This window comes from Fomitiporia mediterranea (genome assembly GCF_000271605.1).
Source record: "Fomitiporia mediterranea MF3/22 unplaced genomic scaffold FOMMEscaffold_6, whole genome shotgun sequence".
Lineage (NCBI taxonomy): Eukaryota > Fungi > Basidiomycota > Agaricomycetes > Hymenochaetales > Hymenochaetaceae > Fomitiporia > Fomitiporia mediterranea.
In genome coordinates, this window is record NW_006760391.1 from 1,190,085 (window position 1) to 1,206,843 (window position 16,759).

Below are 16,759 nucleotides of genomic sequence, written 5' to 3' on the forward strand. Positions count from 1 at the left end.
TTTCTTTTCATTGTTACGATTAGGAACGGAACGTACCAAGACATCATACACCCTTCATTTGTATCATTTTAATGATCCCTTTTGATACCCTCTTCATGCCAGTGGCTCGTTCTTCAGATGAGCTTGTACATAAAAGCTATGTCCTTTTGCTATCGAACTAGAAATTAATAATGTTCAATAAAGTACAAAATGGTGTATCTATACAAGTGTCTGGCGAAAATACATGGTATCAGCCTTTAGCCTTAGCGGTTAGAACTCGGGAGGCGATGCAGATCATGATGTACCCGGATACGCGACGCGCTCACCGCTTACGCCTCGTGCTAGCGGGCGCTTGCCTACCCACGGTAAGATCTTCCATTATCTACTCGTCCGAACTCGTCGAAATCATCACAAGCAGCCAAACGATTCGCGCAGTTGGCAGAAAAAAGTTGAATTGCCAGCACGTATGCCAACTAAATGGTATCAACCTCGGAACTTGAATCTCCGACACTCATCTAGAAGTCCACGCCCTGTTACGAGAATACATCAGACTTATCTCATAAGACGCGTGTCAGGCCTCATTGCATCCGAGAGCCTTCTTACTCCCTTTAAACCCGGCTACTCCTCTCTTTCTCCTTTCTGTAGGAAACCTATTCTGCGTTCTTTGTGCGCGCAGGAATCAATTAGCACACGGGGCCTCCCCCATTCCAATCACAGGGCCTGGCCAGTTTTGCGAATTAGTCACAATCAATGCCAATCCTGGGCTTTACAAGCAATATTTTCACATGTTGAAACGAGTGTGATCTTGAATTGAAAGATGTACATCATTATTCTCTGAGGCTTTTGACCTAAAAATCGACGTCTCAGGATGCGGAGCCCACATGCCAATGAGACCTCATGTCATGTCCGAGGAAATCTAGATATTTCATCAAGAGTTCAAACGAGTTCGGCAGGGTCGCAGTTGATTTTTGGTGCTCTGCCATGCTGTTCCAATGCGCCGCGTTTGAATTCAAGAGCATCTCCGCCGAGCCAGAACGGTTTATAGGTACGAGGAGAGGTCGTGTGGCAAGCAAATACCCACAAATATTCTGGAGAGCATCGAGATTGTCTCCTCAACGTCTCAGATGCTGGAACGTCTGTGAATCTCCTGTTTTAATGCCATTATTCCCATAAATAAATAAATACGTGCGCACGCAACGTCTCTGTAGAATTCCAATTATATTACTTGAAATGTCCCTATTTGTGGGAACTCGTGAGCCAGTCACTACAAGGCAACTAGGGCACACTTTTTATTTTCAACACTCTTTTCACCTCTCCCAGTGGAACCAATCAGCTATATTTACGCGCATGTCGATCCACAGCCTCACAGCCGAACTTCTCAATCTCTTCGGACGTACCGCTATCATTCAGACCAGGGACAGAAGCTAATTAGAAGTCAGCCTCCATGGGAGATGACTGTGTATTTATCCGCGGTTGTATCGGGACTGAGGCCAAGGTAATCGGCGCTGACAAGGTTCCGCGTGTGTTTGGACTAATCACACAGGACTGGAACAAGAAGGTTCTTTCTTCTGTGGACATGGGAGAAAGAAGGACATACTTTCAAACCTAAAATCTCAGTCCTGAGAGTGTACTCAATGATGCTCTTGTAATGCCTCGTACCTTTCGGGTGATGAATATGCCCTTCCAGTGATAGCCGATAAAATCCAAATTTATCTTTGTAACTCTATTGGCGATCAGAGGCAGTACAGGTCCAGTATTGAGTTATAATCGATTCAGGACGGGACCGCACGACAAGGGTGGCGCAATTGTCCACAAATAGGAAAGAAGCCGCAGCATCGTGCAGACCATATCAAAGTTCTTTTCCTATCCTGCATCCCGATCAACACGTTGAGCCTCAGTAACAAAGGCTTGGTGACCGGCATAATTTATCATCGAGGCAGTTTGATGAGGTTATTTGGTGTTCTCGGTTTCCTGGAATATCAGTTCCAACTCCCAAGGCCGAAAGTTATGATGTTTGTCTGTCCTCAATAACATAACTTCGTACAAGCACGGGCTTACCTTAAATGTACGACCTGTGTATTTGTTTTTAGTCAACAAATATGATTATTTGTATCCACGAATTAGTTTCAAATGGGTGCGAGGCGCTGATGGAGTATACACATTGTCGGACAAGAAGTTGACAATATCGCTGGAACACATCGCAAGGTGAATGAATCTATATACCTGCCTGCCAAAAAAACTCTACAAATAGTACGTTAGAATACTAAACAACAAAGATGGACAGTAGAGGATAGCCGACCTCGGTCGACCGTAATGTAATTTGACCGAGGTGTAGCATGCGTGTACCAATGAAAAAGGACGAATTCAGAGGAGACAAGGACAAGTAAAAGTTTTCGGAAAAGAATCAAATTAAATATTCATAAAGCAAGAAGAAATATGAAGCTTGTAAGGAAAGTAAACTGATTCTGGAACGATCGGAGTCAAGTGAAGTAAAAAGAAAAGAAGAAAATAATTTGATCATTGAGCAACAACATACATGGTGAATGCCACGTAGTTTCTATCCAAGCTTCCACCAGACGAGAACAACATCATCCACACTAGTAACAAAAATTTGTGCTAGAATCTAATCCATTGTCCAAGGTGCATTTCCAGAGCCGACTGGGAAAGGTCACCCGATGAACACCAAACGGCCATCTGGGCATCATCGGACTAGAAATCAGGTAGAAACCCGTTGCAGTGTATGACGCATAAGCAGTAACGTATGCGGGTGTGTCGGCCAGCAACTAAGTGAACTGTATTTGACAGTAAGCGATGGGTGAGCGCTTGGATATTTGAGTATACGTACCACTTCCCTGACACTGGACGATAGTCACGTTCGTATGCAGAGAACTGCGTCTTCGAAGTATGCAGAATCCACATCCTGCTTCATGCGCCAAATCTTCTAGTTGTCTCAAGAATACTCGATATGCATGGTGAAGCCAACCTGAGTTACCACGGAACTTCGCTGCAAGAAGATTGCTTCGTTACCATGGCCAACAAGGACGAAATGATCATTTGAAGGCTGGTCAACATCCTGCACTGAAGAGAATTGGTGGTATAGACTTATTCACTTGAAGTCGTCGTCCCTCGCGAACAGCTAGTCATTCAGTGAACGTATAAAGTCGGCTCCAGCGTCTAGATTATTGGAAGGATGTAATGTGATGGTGCGGTAACTCAAATCCAGAATGCTACATTATCTAAAGTCAACTTGGAATGCCTCACAGGTTGTTGGTGGCGGGGTTACTGTCCTTCAAATACTGCGCGACCAATGTTGAGTAATAGCACGCGGAGTGCACGTATTGACGGCTGGGCTCAAGGAACAAGTCCGAGGACAACATGGCGAATAGGGCTCGAATCTCGGAAGTACAAGGATCATCAACATCCGCAGGTATTCACGGGCGGGACGTCATATGTCGTATCCCCGAATCCGTGCGCAGTCCGGATCCACTCGCGCCTCCACTACCGCCCCTCACTCGGCTGGGTGTATAGTAATATTATCCGATCCTGTCGTCCTTAAGTCCATTCGGAGTGTCCCATTTGCATAGTGAAACCAAATATTGTTGCAAGGGGACAGGCTCAGGGGACCAGCTGCCCTACACGAGTTTGAAAAGGAGTTACGAGTGAAGGGACGAACAACGGACACTGCATGTGCTCCAATGTCAGTGCGGATGGCGAATTGTCTTTGACGAGTTTGAAAAGGAGTTGTGAATAAAGAGGTAGAGCTTAACCGCCTTCGCTGGCGACCTTCGAACGGGGAAGAAGCACATTGACCTTGACCTTATCGATCTTCGTTTCTGAGCCGTCCGGAAGAATTGGGTGTGCTCTAAATGTCAGGACGGACGAAAGCGCCTACGACATAAGACCCCGTCGTAGTTCTGAACCAATACTTTATGCCACGAATTCATCTTGGGCCCAAGCGCCGCGCCAGGGGCAGTATCACCACCCGGTAGACATTTACACACTCATTCATGGGAGACGCAGTGTGCATTGTGTGCGGCAATAGTCTGCGCGGGTTCGAGATCAAGGACTGCATTTCAGCAGATACCCGTTTCAAACGAGAGCTATTCGCCAACGCAAGAAATGTATTAATGGGCTCGAACATGGCATGCGTACCATTCATCGAGGCCCGATCCACCTCGTTTCTGGTAACTTAACACGAACAGGTTAATTCAGCAGTGGCGACCTGTGAAGTCCAATCGTCTTCTTCAATTACTCGTCTAGCGTTCTCCATAATATCGTTCAACAGAATTTGATATCAACGGCGAAGATGACATCTCTCCAGTAAGCAAATCCGAAACGGATGCTGAGAATAAGCTCACAGGTCTTCCACTTGTTCGCGATCGTACTACTAAACAGTAAGATTTAGTCGATCACTGACTTGCATTTGCCATATACCGTTGCAGTCTGATGTAAACTTGATGACTTGTGTCCAAGGGTCGATGATGCGGCGTCGGCTTTGGACGAATAAGGCAAATATGGCCAACTTGAAGTAGAGTAGTTGTGTGATTGGGTCGACCATGGTCTTGCTCTTGACGACCGGGAATCGACGATTCGAAGGCATATTTATTGATGTCTCACAAAGGTAAAAACATATAGTACAAAGTACCTGCAAATAACCCGAATGGCCCGGGGATTTGCCATGGGACACAGGTTCAGGGCTGTCCCGACCTGTTACCCTCTACCTGCGTCAGAAAGTGGAGGACTTGGGAAAAACATAGTGTTGTAAGTAGTCGGCCGTGGCGATGTACCAAACGTGATCGTGCCTTCGCTTTTTGAACGTTGCACACCACGCGGGTTCTCCTCAGATGCTGAAGAGGGACTTTTCCCAACCCACAGACGCCAGCCAAGCGCATCGCCCAGCGCGCGTTCACAGCGGCTCACTTCCCGAGGAGGAAGTCCAGACAGTTTTGCCCATGCCCTATTTGAATAGCACCGGTCCTGCAAGAACTTGGATGCAAGTATAAGAGCAGCTAGAAAGGTGCGTCTAGGGCACAGAAGTGGAGACGGCAATGGCGGTAAAGGCGTCAGAGGTTTTGCCGGAATTTTGCGTCGTTTGTCGTTGGACTGCGCATTATTGGCCGGCTGAGTCTGAGTAGGAAGACTTGACGCGTCCTTTTGAAGGACTGTTGTCGCATCTATCCCGTCGAAGGGATCCATAGGCATCACCTCTGTCGGTAGTCCGGAGAGGGTATCCGTAGAAGAATTAGAATTCGGCAATAAACTTGCTTCTTCCTTCACAATTCTTTCATCCAACTCCGACTCGTCCTTTAATCCCATACCACACTTCTCCTTTTCTAGGAGTTCGGGAACCTTCCCTCTCACTGCTTCGATATAACACAGCGCCGACTGCAGGACGCTGCATGTTGTTCGAGAGCGGCGAAGAACCTCCTGTACGAAGGTTTTGATCGGGACTAGGTCTTTTTCGGATACGACAGTAGTTGCATTGGTGCCAAAGTGCTCGGCGAGGAAGGCAGCAGGAAATACTGTTGATGCCGACCTTGAAAGGCGCGGCGGATCCGAGGAGACGATATGGAGGGGCGAACAGAACGTGCCGGGTGAGCACGGCGAAGGGAGCTGCACCAGGTTGTGCTTCGGTGCGGAACGAGGACAAGGGAGAGATGATTGTCGTGAAAGAACAGTGATATCTGTTTGTGTTGAGAAGACGGCAGGGATGTCTTCGGGGCGCCAGATATCGGTCAAGCTTTTTACGGTTTGATCTGTGATTTAACGCATGCATCAGTACGAGAAAATTGAGACAAAAACAATTAAGTTATCGACTTTGCGAGTTGAACCTCGAAAGTTGCCTTTTATGGAAATCTTGACTCACCGACCAGGGACGCCACGTAGTTTGCTTTTGCCTGGTGCGTCTTCTGAATTTGAGGTTGTTTCAAAGTGAAAGGTATTGTTTGCTGCAGCGCGGCCGAGAGAGGATGCGGAGACTGAGAGAAAGTCGAAACAGCAGGAGAGATACTGTACACGGATGCAGCCGGGGTGATTAAATAATTGGGTTCCTGAGAGATTGATTGATGTTGATGATGGGACGTCGAGGGAGCAAGCAGTACACAGTTGGGCATGCTCGCGCCAGCAAACGGAGCGCGCGGAGGGGTGTAGGGGTGCCATCGAGCGTTTGTCCGAGTCGCGCCCGCGCCTCGGTGGGCCATTGAGTGGGGGATCGATTGCATATGAGCCGAAAAGACAGACCAATAATAAGCCTTCAAAAAAAATGCTGAAAAGGAAGCCTAGCGCATAAAAAGCAACGCAGAGAGATGAAGAAAAAGAGGAAGAGGATATGGAATTAATGGCTGAGTTGGGAGTAAACGGGCAGGAACGATTCAGATTAAAACCTCGCGCTCGCCGCGAACATCGAAGGGGTAAGATTTAGCAGTAGATTGTGGGCTAATGTATGAAGCAGAGTCGACGTTTGCGGAGCAGAGTGCGAGCGGACGAAAACGGTTTATCTTGAGGAAGTACATCTTGACTCTCGGGAGTCAAAGGACGCGCGCCGAAGTCGAGTGACCTCGGGTGAGTCCTTATTACAGAGCCCGGCCGCTTTCGCGCGAGAGCCCTATAAGCAATAAAGAGTCGACTGGGGCGACAGAGAGGCGAGGAAAATGCGATTCAGGCGGGGGACAGCAGGCGATATGAATCTGCGGGAGTCAAACAGGCGGTGTTCGTCGTCGAGTGCATGTCCACCTGCGTGTTTAAAGACAGGAGCCTCGCGTGGGATCTTTTCCATTTGCGGTAAGGGCCCACGAGCCCACGAGTCACACTGTCCGCAACGGGATTGGCCGATCACCTCCTTTCTCGGTCTTTCTCGGCTCAGCCTTCTTGCAACAGCACAGTGCAGAGTGCATCGCCACTCTCGTCAGTGTTGTGTTTCTTTCCTCACTGCAGGTGTCTCATCGTGCTGGATGGTCGCGCTTTTGTTATGAGCCTCGCATAAACTAATAAGCACCAGCTTGACAAGGTTAGCACGGCAGCAATCAAAGTGAAGTGGTCACATCATCAACTAAATTCTCTCCGCCTTCCAAATTCCCTCTATCCGCGCACACGCCATCTAACTCACATCATCTTACGATCCTTACCCTGTTCTCATCCCGTAATGTGCCCCCTATGTTCCTTTGTATCCATCATTTCTCCTCCTGTTCATCTCCTGTCCAGTTGTATCAGGTATCGCCCCAATAGCATCTAAGACACCGCATTTGCCACATCCACTCAGAAGTGTCCTTTTGCGGAGTGCATATGCGCCGCATTGTTTGAGCGCGTCTGTCTAATGTTAGGAGAGGTTCGATCTGCTTCATTACAAATCCTTGTACGCGTAAATGCATGGAGTATGATTTGTCCGTGTCCCGTTGGTGCCGAGCGAAGTAATAGATACATTGCAGCGTCAGGTGTTGTTCTCTTTCCGTCAATTGAGTTGAACGGGCCCGTTGCATATTCATCTGGATCGGAGACGGAAACGAAAGTTCGATTGTGTCACGTCGCCGCCGGTGTGACCGGAAGCGAGTCACGGAAAAAAAATTCAGACGGAGACCACACCGCTTCCCTTCTTGTACCTGTGCCACTCAATTATGACTCGACTGCACATCCCGCCCCTCTTCTCTTCATTATTCACCGCATCCCGCTTTCGGCCTTTGGACGTGGCGACGTTCGATCTCCTCAATCGTGCGGCTGACACGCAATTTGGTAGCAATTTGCTTGAGTAAACGAAGAAGTTTCCGTACCGTAAAAAATGCTGCAACACATCAACTGAACTCGTCACATAGAAGTTTTAAAAGAAACGCGATCGTCGCGCGTTCTCTGGCTCTGAAACCAGACGTTCATCTCAATCAATCGCACGCTATTGCTAGGTCGTCTACTCTTCCCGGCGCCGCAGCTCACTAGAAAAATAGCTATGCTTCGCTTCCCTTTGCGACACTTTCATATAGTTCTAGTGTTCATCGCTTCCATCTGGTCCTAATCATCATGCACATCTGTTCGTCCTCTGATTCAATAGCCATATCTGCCACTTCAAGGCCCTGATCTCGCAATGCGCACGATGTGCTGTGCGATATCAAAAGCTGAGCATGCAAAACCTACTCAACCTTGACGTCAGGCCTCTCTATTGAGTACAATGGATGCATGGCGAGATTAAAACTCTAGATGCTCTGTGTCATGAGCACATGTATAGCCACACAACCTAAAGGCAACTTCCTATTCTCAGCATGGCTTTGACGAAAATTACTAAGGAAGAGAAGATCTAGCGGCATGTAGTAATATAAGCACATTCATCATGCTGGAATTTTCCATACTCTTGTTGTTTAGAAGGGCAAACATGTTGGAATCTCTGCTCTGTACAACATGCATTCCGGTCCGATTGCCCCTCCCCTAAATTGTTGACTCTTCTGCATACCTCTCGCCTCACAAAAACATGCCGATACCTCACCGACCCCTGAATGATGGATGCATCATGAATCGATCTGACGGAGCTCTAGACGCTTTGGTTACTTGACGCGATAGGCAATGCATCGATTCGCCGAGGGGAACGGGTCTCCCAGTGTGAATTTCAATGCCACCATGTTTCTTATTTCGTAACCACTGACAAAGATCCTAACTGGTAATTCTCCCCTATTCTTCTCAATTTTGTGTTATCCATGATCAATCCAAATATCCACGCGTTTGGCCTTATACCTGTGTTTCATCCTTGATTCACATTCTCTTGTCTTGCGTTGTTTGATTTGGCTTGATTCGTCCGGTCTACACAGGTCTACCGCTCATATCGTGTTACTGTTCCCTTTCGAAGATTCCACTCGATATGGATGGATGATAGAGTCATGGCATATGGCCTCTGTTGCTGTTCTTTACCAAGCTCTGGAACACTGCTAAAATGAAACTCATATGCTATACCACTCCTGGGCCTGCACACGGATCAACACAAAATAACAAAGAAGACAAAGGGCTGGATCTGAAACATTCTATCACGAATTGGCTACTTGACTCATTCAAACCGGGATGTCTGTCAATTTACAGAAACAGCAAGCTCTTGCACAACTCCAGAGCTGGTAATATGATACCCACGTCATCGGAGCTTACAGGCAGAATACTTAACGGAAGGCGATTGCCGGGGGCAGAAGTGGACAACCTGGTTTGCTGGCGTTGAAATGCGTGTGGTTCGCAAGTGCTGACTGATGCGCAGTTCCCGCATTGCCGCCATACCGACTCACACCCTGTCAGATGTGCGTCTCATCTGTAAGAGATTCTTCATTGTGCCTAGGCAACGCTACGGGTAGGTAACCTCGTTATTCTGACGTTGACTAGTTAATGAACTGTACCTTGTGTCAGAGAGGAATAGAGCTACGTTTCGATTCAAAACAAAAGTATGTTCGACTATACAGTCCGTGCTGTCCGTATGCCTTGATCATACCTTGATCACTCAGCACGCGGAAGACCCGCCGATTCCGCGCGTTCTTTGGAGTGCATGGTCTCAACCACGCATCGGCGAGAAGTGCGAAAATGAATTAGGAAGAAAAACGTCTGTTCTCTTCTTATCTTACTGCCTTACGTTTCCCCGTCTTCTCTCTTCAGTCCTCAGTCTTCAGACTTCGAGTCTTCTTCCTGAGCTATATCTAGAGCTCCTCAAGCTTCATTTGAATTGATTGTTACTAATTTATCTGAATGCTTCTACTGTGGTTCCCGCACCGCTTGCCATGAGCTCTACGCGTTCTGTCGGAGACTGTCGTAAGTGTCTCCGATTTAACTACGGTTAGCTAGGGTTGTCCGAGACGGATTCTCGACATCTATGACAATAACTAGACTGCACTGCTCTTCGCCTTTGATATCTACCGGCCATCGCGGTTAGGTTGTCGAGCGCCAAGACAACATTGATGTATCGCTATGTTCGTGCTCGTCCGATTCCCAAGCATCTTTTTATTTAATTGTTCTCACGTGAAGACCTTACAAATGAACGGGAAAATGAACGGGAAAATGAACGGGAAAATGAACGGGAAAATGAACGGAAGGCCGTACAGCTGTACAACGTGATATCGGGCGCCTTTTTGTATGTTCCGTGTGCACCGTAATATTGATATTCTAACATGTAGGCGTGGTTGATCGGACCGTAGTAAGTTCGTGGCGAAGATGCTTACAAGTAGATCGGGGATAGGTAATTTTGAGAGATTTCTTTACTACTCAGCTTTCCGCATCTTACAAAGTGATTCGGAAGTGAGGAATTTATGGTGTATATGTACTGTACATAGAGTTTTTTTTTTTTGCAAAGAATGCTTACAAAGTTACAAGTAGATCGGGGATTAGACAATTTTGTGACTCGGAGAGAATTCTTTACTACTCAGCTTTCCGCAGTTTACAAAGTGATTCGGAAGTGAGAATTTTATGGAGTATGCGTACTGTGCGCAGTCGAACGTTCCGGAAGCGGATCCGATCGTATGAATTGAGATAGCTATGTACGTATAGCTTTACTTGTTTTCCTCGGTGTCTTGATCGAATACAGGGTATTTGCACCGTGTTTCTTGTATGAGCGTTGATTTTGTGGATCCGGCCGCTGACTTGCAGGTTCAGGGCAGAGCAGCTCTCTGGTTATCTTTTACGAAGGCGCCATCTATTATGGAGGTTGAGACACCAGTCATCGTGAATCTTGCCATCGAATCGGATATGTGTGCTGGGCTTGATGGTCGGTAAAGATTGTAGGCCAGGCGGGAAGGAACCAGGAAGTCGACTGCTTCTACTATTCTCACTCAAAGTCCTCGAGCAGTCTGCAAGGTCAAATAGAGATGGCTACTATCAACTATTGATGGTCAGAAAACCGTGGATGAAGCTAGGACGTTGATGCCCGTATGATCTCCCTGCTTATTATCCACGCTGCAGCATCCTGGTAATTTCGTTTATTATATCCTGTAAAATTGCTAACCTGTAACACACCAGAGTCGCACGTTAGGCCCCAGCACAGCATGGACACTGAAGACGACTAATCGTGAAGATTATAGGAAGGTAAGGAGGGGTGAAGGGGGTATCGTAATAAGAGGCGTTTAATGCTAAAGCCCGCAAAGAAAGTGAAAAGGCAGGGAGGGAAGGGGAAGAGACCGATGTCAGCGAGGAGGTACGACGCCATTAATTGCACTTGTTCAGGTTGAAGAACTGTCCCAAGGGAGGGTTGACTGTGTACGCGTCGACATTCTGAAGCCAGCCGTTGACGAATTGGTGTAGACTAGTGTAGAGGGGCAAGTTAGAAGGGAAGGAGCGACTGTGCGTATTCAACGACATACTAATCGCAGTTCTTCTGGCATCTGCAGCAGCTGGTGTACATTGCAGAAGTTGCATCGCCCTAATTAAACCATAGTCAGCGTTCATAGATGTGGGAACAAGATAAAAAGAGAAGTAAGCTACATACGTAAGTCATGCCCTCATACCAACCGTTGTATCTGCCGATAGTAAGGAGAACACTCCCACCGTTGTCCTGTAAAGATTGTGCAAAGTATTCTGCTCCCTTGCGGATGTTGAAGTCCTATCGGGGGAATAATGGTAAAATTGTTTTTTCTGTATAATGGTATTACGTATTGCTGGAAAGCTTACAGGGTTCTTGCAGTCACCACCTGGGGCATCACCGCACTTATCCTTAGTGAGCTGCATCAGACCTTGTTCACCCGCTCCGCCGACTGTCCAGGGCTTGCAAGAACTCTCCTGCATGGCAAATGATGCGAGCATGATTGGTGGAACTAAGTCGAAATAACGCTCAATTACCATCCGACAGAAAAGGGAAGCTCTTACTATTATTTGCCCAGCCGTACTTGTTGAAGAGGTCGATGTACTCAGAACAAGCCTTGAACGGACTGTTGTCTTCGCTGACGGCTTCCGAAAGGTCTTTCGTGACAAGGTCATTGACTGAGACGTATGGAGGGTGCCAGCCGCCATCCGTCAGCCCACAGTTTAGCCAGTCAATCTTGCCGTTAGGACCGGTAGTCGCGGTGACATCCTCTAAAAATGAAAACCCGTGATCAGCAAGGGTGCTATTTTTGACGACAAAAGTGTAATGCCGCACTTGTTGCGCCGATGTCACCGCAATTTGATTGGACATTGATGAGCCCAGTGGCAGCATTGGCATTGCTAACGTGTGGCTTATTGTTGTTTTTCTTCGGGCTATCGTTACCCTGATTCGTTTCAGGAGATGGACTCGGAGACGAGGACGACGATGAGTTGGAATTGGAGCTCGTATCGCGGGTCTTGCACCTCTTGGAATCTTTACTACCACGACGGACTTTCGCGGGGCTCGCGCTGTCTACAGAGCGTCGGTGTGCGAGTTGGCGATGAGAAGCAAGATTAGCCAGGTTGGCAGGCGGCTTGTCAAAAGAGAGCGATGCCTCAACGCTGACAAGTAGGAGACATCCCAGGATCAGTGCAGAAAGTGACCGAATTGGCGTCATTGCAGTTGAATATAAAATGAACGTGATGATTCAAAACGAGTGTAGGCCGTTTGGTGGTATGAGCAAAAGCAGTAGTCCAGGCGGAATTGAAATGCGCGGACTTTTGTCTCTGAGGCAACGGGACCAGAGAGCTCAGGGAAAAACCAAGTTGAATGGGAGCACCAATTTGAGGGTTTTCGGCTGCGAGCCTGACGATTTTCTTGTCATGTGTGGAGCATATTTTATTTCATGGCCAATCCCGTCTGCTGTCGCCAAGATATGCGCCATCACCGAAAGACTAGCACTAACGCGGCCGCATCATTTTTGGACTTCCAAAAGCAAGTTTAATTTGAGCGGCCAGATTCGTCGGAGGTGATAAATTCGTATATAGAGCAAAAACATTGCCTGCAGTGCAGCATACATAACATGATTTTGTAGCGTCGTAGTATTCAAAGGCAAAAATTACCTCGCTGCAATTGAGCCAAGACCACTCGATCAATCGAGGAGAAGACAGACGGTTGTTACCCGAGAACATAATTCGACCCGGTTAGGGTAAAATGGAAATCCCGTGCAGATCGCTTAGGACTTTTCTGCCTTCCGAAGAAATTCCATTCGCCGAACGGGCAGACGTTTCTCACGACTTTACTTCCTTTCAGAAAAAGGCCAAGTCATCCCGCCCGGAAACAAGATCTTGGAATTTCGCGAAAGTCGCGATTTTGAGTCAGGTGTCGTGTTGTACAAAATGACCACGGATGTCCGAAAAAAGCAGTCTGAACTGCTCGTGATTTGCCTCCACCCCTAGCAATTTATATTATAGACTGACGAAGGCCTGAGGATGCAGGTTGAGGATGTCGGGACCTGTCGGCGTCGGGGATCGACAATGACGGAGGAAAGCGTAGCGCACGTGATCCGGAGGCTTCCAAGTCTACGTGTCCAATATTCCCGGTTCTCTCACTCAGCTACTTTGCACCTCGTCCGAGTTCATTCCTCACTCCTTGACACTGCCTGAAAGCATATACGGTCGCTGGCAGACATTTTGGTGGACGTGGCGCCATTCCGGAATCCATAGTGCTTCATGATTCCCAGTGTCCTCCTTGCTCTGCTTCCGGCTGTTGCCTCTGCTCAGTCAGCAGACCAGTCATTCCTTGGCGAGTCAATTCTGAGGGAGAATCAGGTTCAGAATGTATTGGAACACCAGCCAGCAAAGGGTGCTGAATGCCAACATGTCGTGCGTCAAGTTTCTACCTTTCCGAAGAATGGACACTAAACTTACATCGCATATAGCCCACGGGGCCAATTGAAATGACACAATGCAATTACGAGTCGATAGAGAGCGTCTCGGATGACCTATACAACAACTTGCACGACCTCGTTAGCACGCCGTTCTTCAGATATTTCAGAGTGAGTCGACTGTTCCGTCCCGGGTACGTTCGGATCCGATCAATTGGGTTTAGGCGGACCTATACCGAGAATGTCCGTTTTGGAACGAGAACGGCTTTTGTATGAACAGACAGTGTGGTATAACTACGGTTGACGAGGTGTGTGGTTATATGTTGGTATATGATACCCCGAGACTAAGTCTTCATTCAGAGCGAAATTCCAGAGAAATGGCGAGCCGCAAGTTTGAGTAAAGTGGAATTGCCCCCACCAGGATTAGTACGTCTTGCGCTTAGTGGATGCGTTGCGTTGTTCAGACCTTGTTTCATTTCAGCGTAATTCGCTACCAGGCTGTTATTACAAAGATACGGATTATTGTTTCTTAGACGACCACTCGGGTAAGCCAGCCTTAATTCACTTTTCAAAGCTAAGCTCATCCATGGTATTTCCAGAGGGAGATTACGTAGACCTTATCGCCAATCCCGAACAATTCACCGGTTATGCAGGTATTTCAGCGAATAGGATATGGAGTACAATTTACAATGAAAACTGTTTTGGAATTTCCGAGCTGGATTTGAAGGGTGGCACAGACGGTGGCATTGCGCCCGCTACGTCAGGAGCAGATCCCTTCGATAAGGCTACTTTGGAAGAGCCTGCACAATGTCTAGAGAAGAGAGTATATTATAAGATAGTTTCTGGTGAGATTTTCTCCCCTTCAGTAAAGCAACGCTAATCAACTAGACTTATAACAGGTCTTCATACCTCTATCTCAATTCATCTTTGTCATGATTGGTTCAATCAGACCAGTGGGGAATGGGTATGGTCGCTCTTATTGATGTATTTTACGTTGTGCTAAATTGCTTCGTAGATGCCGAACTTGCAATGTTTCGTTTCTCGAGTTGCTTCCCATCCTGAGCGACTCAAATATGTCTACTTCAACACGGTACTGCTTTTACGAGCCATCTCCCGACTTGGTCCTTATCTCTCAGCATATGACTATTGTTCGTGCAACTCCGAAACCCATGAAGAGGACAAGTTCACGCTGAGCAGGTTAAACTCCATCATCGACATTGCCAAGAATGTTGGACAATTTGACGAGACGACACTGTTCAAAGGTGAAAATGCCAACGTAGGTTGCGTATTTAATATTAGTATGTCAGTAATCTTACTTTTGGTTGCAGATCGTGAAAGAGGAGTTTAAGACACATTTCCGGAATGTATCGCGCATAATGGATTGCGTTGGCTGTGACAAATGTCGTCTGTGGGGCAAGGTGCAAACATCTGGTGTGGCCACCGCGCTGAAAGTTCTGTTCGAGATGGACGAGAAGGCTCTTGAGTATGTGAAATCGATTGTTATTAGTAGCCCGTCACTCATATACTTCTGTAGTCCGGCCGCAAATACGAATCTCCTCACGCGTTCTGAAGTTGTCGCATTGATTAATACATTGCATCGGTTTACAGAGAGCTTGCAATACGTGAACAATTTCCGTAAAATATGGGCTGATGCCCCCGATGACGAATATGAGGAGCTTATCCGAGAAGCAAAGAGGGCTGTCGCTAGTGCTGTACGTATAAGCTAAGCTGATAAAAAAACACTAATTCTAACGTCCTTTCAGCCCCAGATTACACCGTCTTCTGATCCATTACTCCTTCACGAACGTGATACCGTCGGTTGGTTGAGTCAGCTGGAGACATACCGGTTACTCAAGCAACGGCTTTGGGACGTCGTATCTTTATGCAAACGTTGCACGACTGATTGCTTAAGCACATGTAGGAGGGTGATTGATTCAGTCGTTGAGCTTGTCCGTTCGTCGTTGCAGTCTTTCAAGGCTGACAAGAGAGGTCCTCCACGAAGTGATCTTTGAAACTTTACTTCTTTCCTTCATTATTCTAACGTTCATTGTTGTTCGTTTGTGCTAAGTGGACCACGACTCATTTGTATATCATACTTTAGACGCATTCTATTCAAGGACTTCTGATAAACTGACCGGTTTGAATTATGAGCCACTGACGACTTGAGACCGATACCGGAGCCGCGCAAGAAGTTTGCTGAAAGACAAAGCCTTTGTTTCACCCATGCATGATCCTTTAACCTCATATCCAACGCCTTCAGCCGGTAACCACTCTTAGTTCGGCTTCCACTCATATCAAATTCACGTTCTAATTCAAGCAACATTAATGTCGTCTGATAGTTAGCCAGTTTGGATATTCATTTTCGAGTGGATCAGGGCACAGTAGACTAATTAACTTCACAATATCAAGAGACTACAAATCATAGAGGCTCCAGGGAACTTTTGACAAGGCCCTTTTGACGACTCTCAATAAATGCACAATAAAACAAACACACAAAATTCTAATGTACGAGTCATGTGTAAGGCACGTGATAAGACATTTGAGTACTGATTCCAAAACTGAGAATCTCACGCTGACATTCTGTTGTTTATTTGTGTGCCACAATCCCTATAATGTTGCCTCAACACAGAGCCTGGACAAAGAGTACACTGGAAAAATTTTGTGTTTCAGTTAACTGTTAATCTTAGGGTGTGAGATAGTTGTGTTAATTCTATATTCAAACCCTAAGTCCTACAGCTCTTTTTTGGTTAGTCTGAATTAGCCACTCACTGTCCAACTTGTATTTTACTAAGTCAAAATAAAGTCAGTTTTCTAATGAAAATACATATTCCTCTCTCTAATCCTATCCCCAAGCCTAACTAATATCTAACCTAACACCCTAACCTATTCTAAACCTAATTAGAGAGCTTTACCCCCCCAAACCCTCCCTCCTAACTTCTTAGTCTGAGAGCCACCACATAAGTATTATGTAAGTGGCTATTCAGGGTTGTCCAAAAAAGAGTTGTAAGACTTAGAGCTTAGATACAGAAAGTTAAGTTTAGTATAAGATATACTTTTACACTTATTATGTTAGATCTTTATAATATAAAATTACAAGTTGATCTATAAAAGAATTAATT

General features: G+C 46.6%; 4 protein-coding genes across 4 annotated transcripts; 2 read left to right on the forward strand and 2 right to left on the reverse strand.

Annotated features, from left to right (window-relative positions):
- Positions 1-2,231: 2,231 nt before the first annotated feature.
- FOMMEDRAFT_20020 (uncharacterized protein) lies at positions 2,232-6,898 on the reverse strand. The gene is made up of 3 exons (XM_007266416.1): positions 5,846-6,898; positions 2,825-5,735; positions 2,232-2,771 (listed from the first exon to the last, which is right to left on the reverse strand). The coding sequence occupies exons 1-2, from the start codon at positions 6,177-6,179 to the stop codon at positions 4,690-4,692; spliced, it is 1,380 nt and encodes a 459-aa protein (XP_007266478.1). The 5' UTR covers positions 6,180-6,898; the 3' UTR covers positions 2,232-2,771; positions 2,825-4,689.
- A 393-nt stretch (positions 6,899-7,291) lies between these two features.
- Positions 7,292-7,902, forward strand: FOMMEDRAFT_156108 (uncharacterized protein; the record flags this gene model as incomplete). The annotated part of the gene is made up of 2 exons (XM_007266417.1): positions 7,292-7,683; positions 7,785-7,902. The coding sequence occupies 2 exons, from the start codon at positions 7,292-7,294 to the stop codon at positions 7,900-7,902; spliced, it is 510 nt and encodes a 169-aa protein (XP_007266479.1).
- A 3,219-nt stretch (positions 7,903-11,121) lies between these two features.
- FOMMEDRAFT_85580 (glycoside hydrolase family 23 protein) lies at positions 11,122-12,085 on the reverse strand (the record flags this gene model as incomplete). Its single annotated transcript, XM_007266418.1, has 5 exons — positions 11,122-11,218; positions 11,277-11,335; positions 11,402-11,515; positions 11,584-11,726; positions 11,779-12,085. 5 exons carry the CDS (start codon positions 12,083-12,085, stop codon positions 11,122-11,124), a joined length of 720 nt encoding a protein of 239 aa, XP_007266480.1.
- A 1,400-nt stretch (positions 12,086-13,485) lies between these two features.
- Positions 13,486-15,367, forward strand: FOMMEDRAFT_85183 (endoplasmic oxidoreductin-1; the record flags this gene model as incomplete). The annotated part of the gene is made up of 10 exons (XM_007266419.1): positions 13,486-13,638; positions 13,695-13,811; positions 13,865-13,948; positions 14,001-14,066; positions 14,122-14,185; positions 14,240-14,485; positions 14,540-14,604; positions 14,656-14,916; positions 14,969-15,123; positions 15,175-15,367. The coding sequence occupies 10 exons, from the start codon at positions 13,486-13,488 to the stop codon at positions 15,365-15,367; spliced, it is 1,404 nt and encodes a 467-aa protein (XP_007266481.1).
- Positions 15,368-16,759: the final 1,392 nt, after the last annotated feature.

Excerpts from the sequence above, each read along its gene's own strand:
- FOMMEDRAFT_20020 (XM_007266416.1), bottom strand. The coding sequence starts at position 6,179 with ATGGCCCACCGAGGCGCGGGCGCGACTCGGACAAACGCTCGATGGCAC. Across the intron at positions 5,736-5,845 it reads CTACGTGGCGTCCCTGGTCG|ATCAAACCGTAAAAAGCTTG; the intron begins GTGAGTCAAGAT and ends GTTAAATCACAG.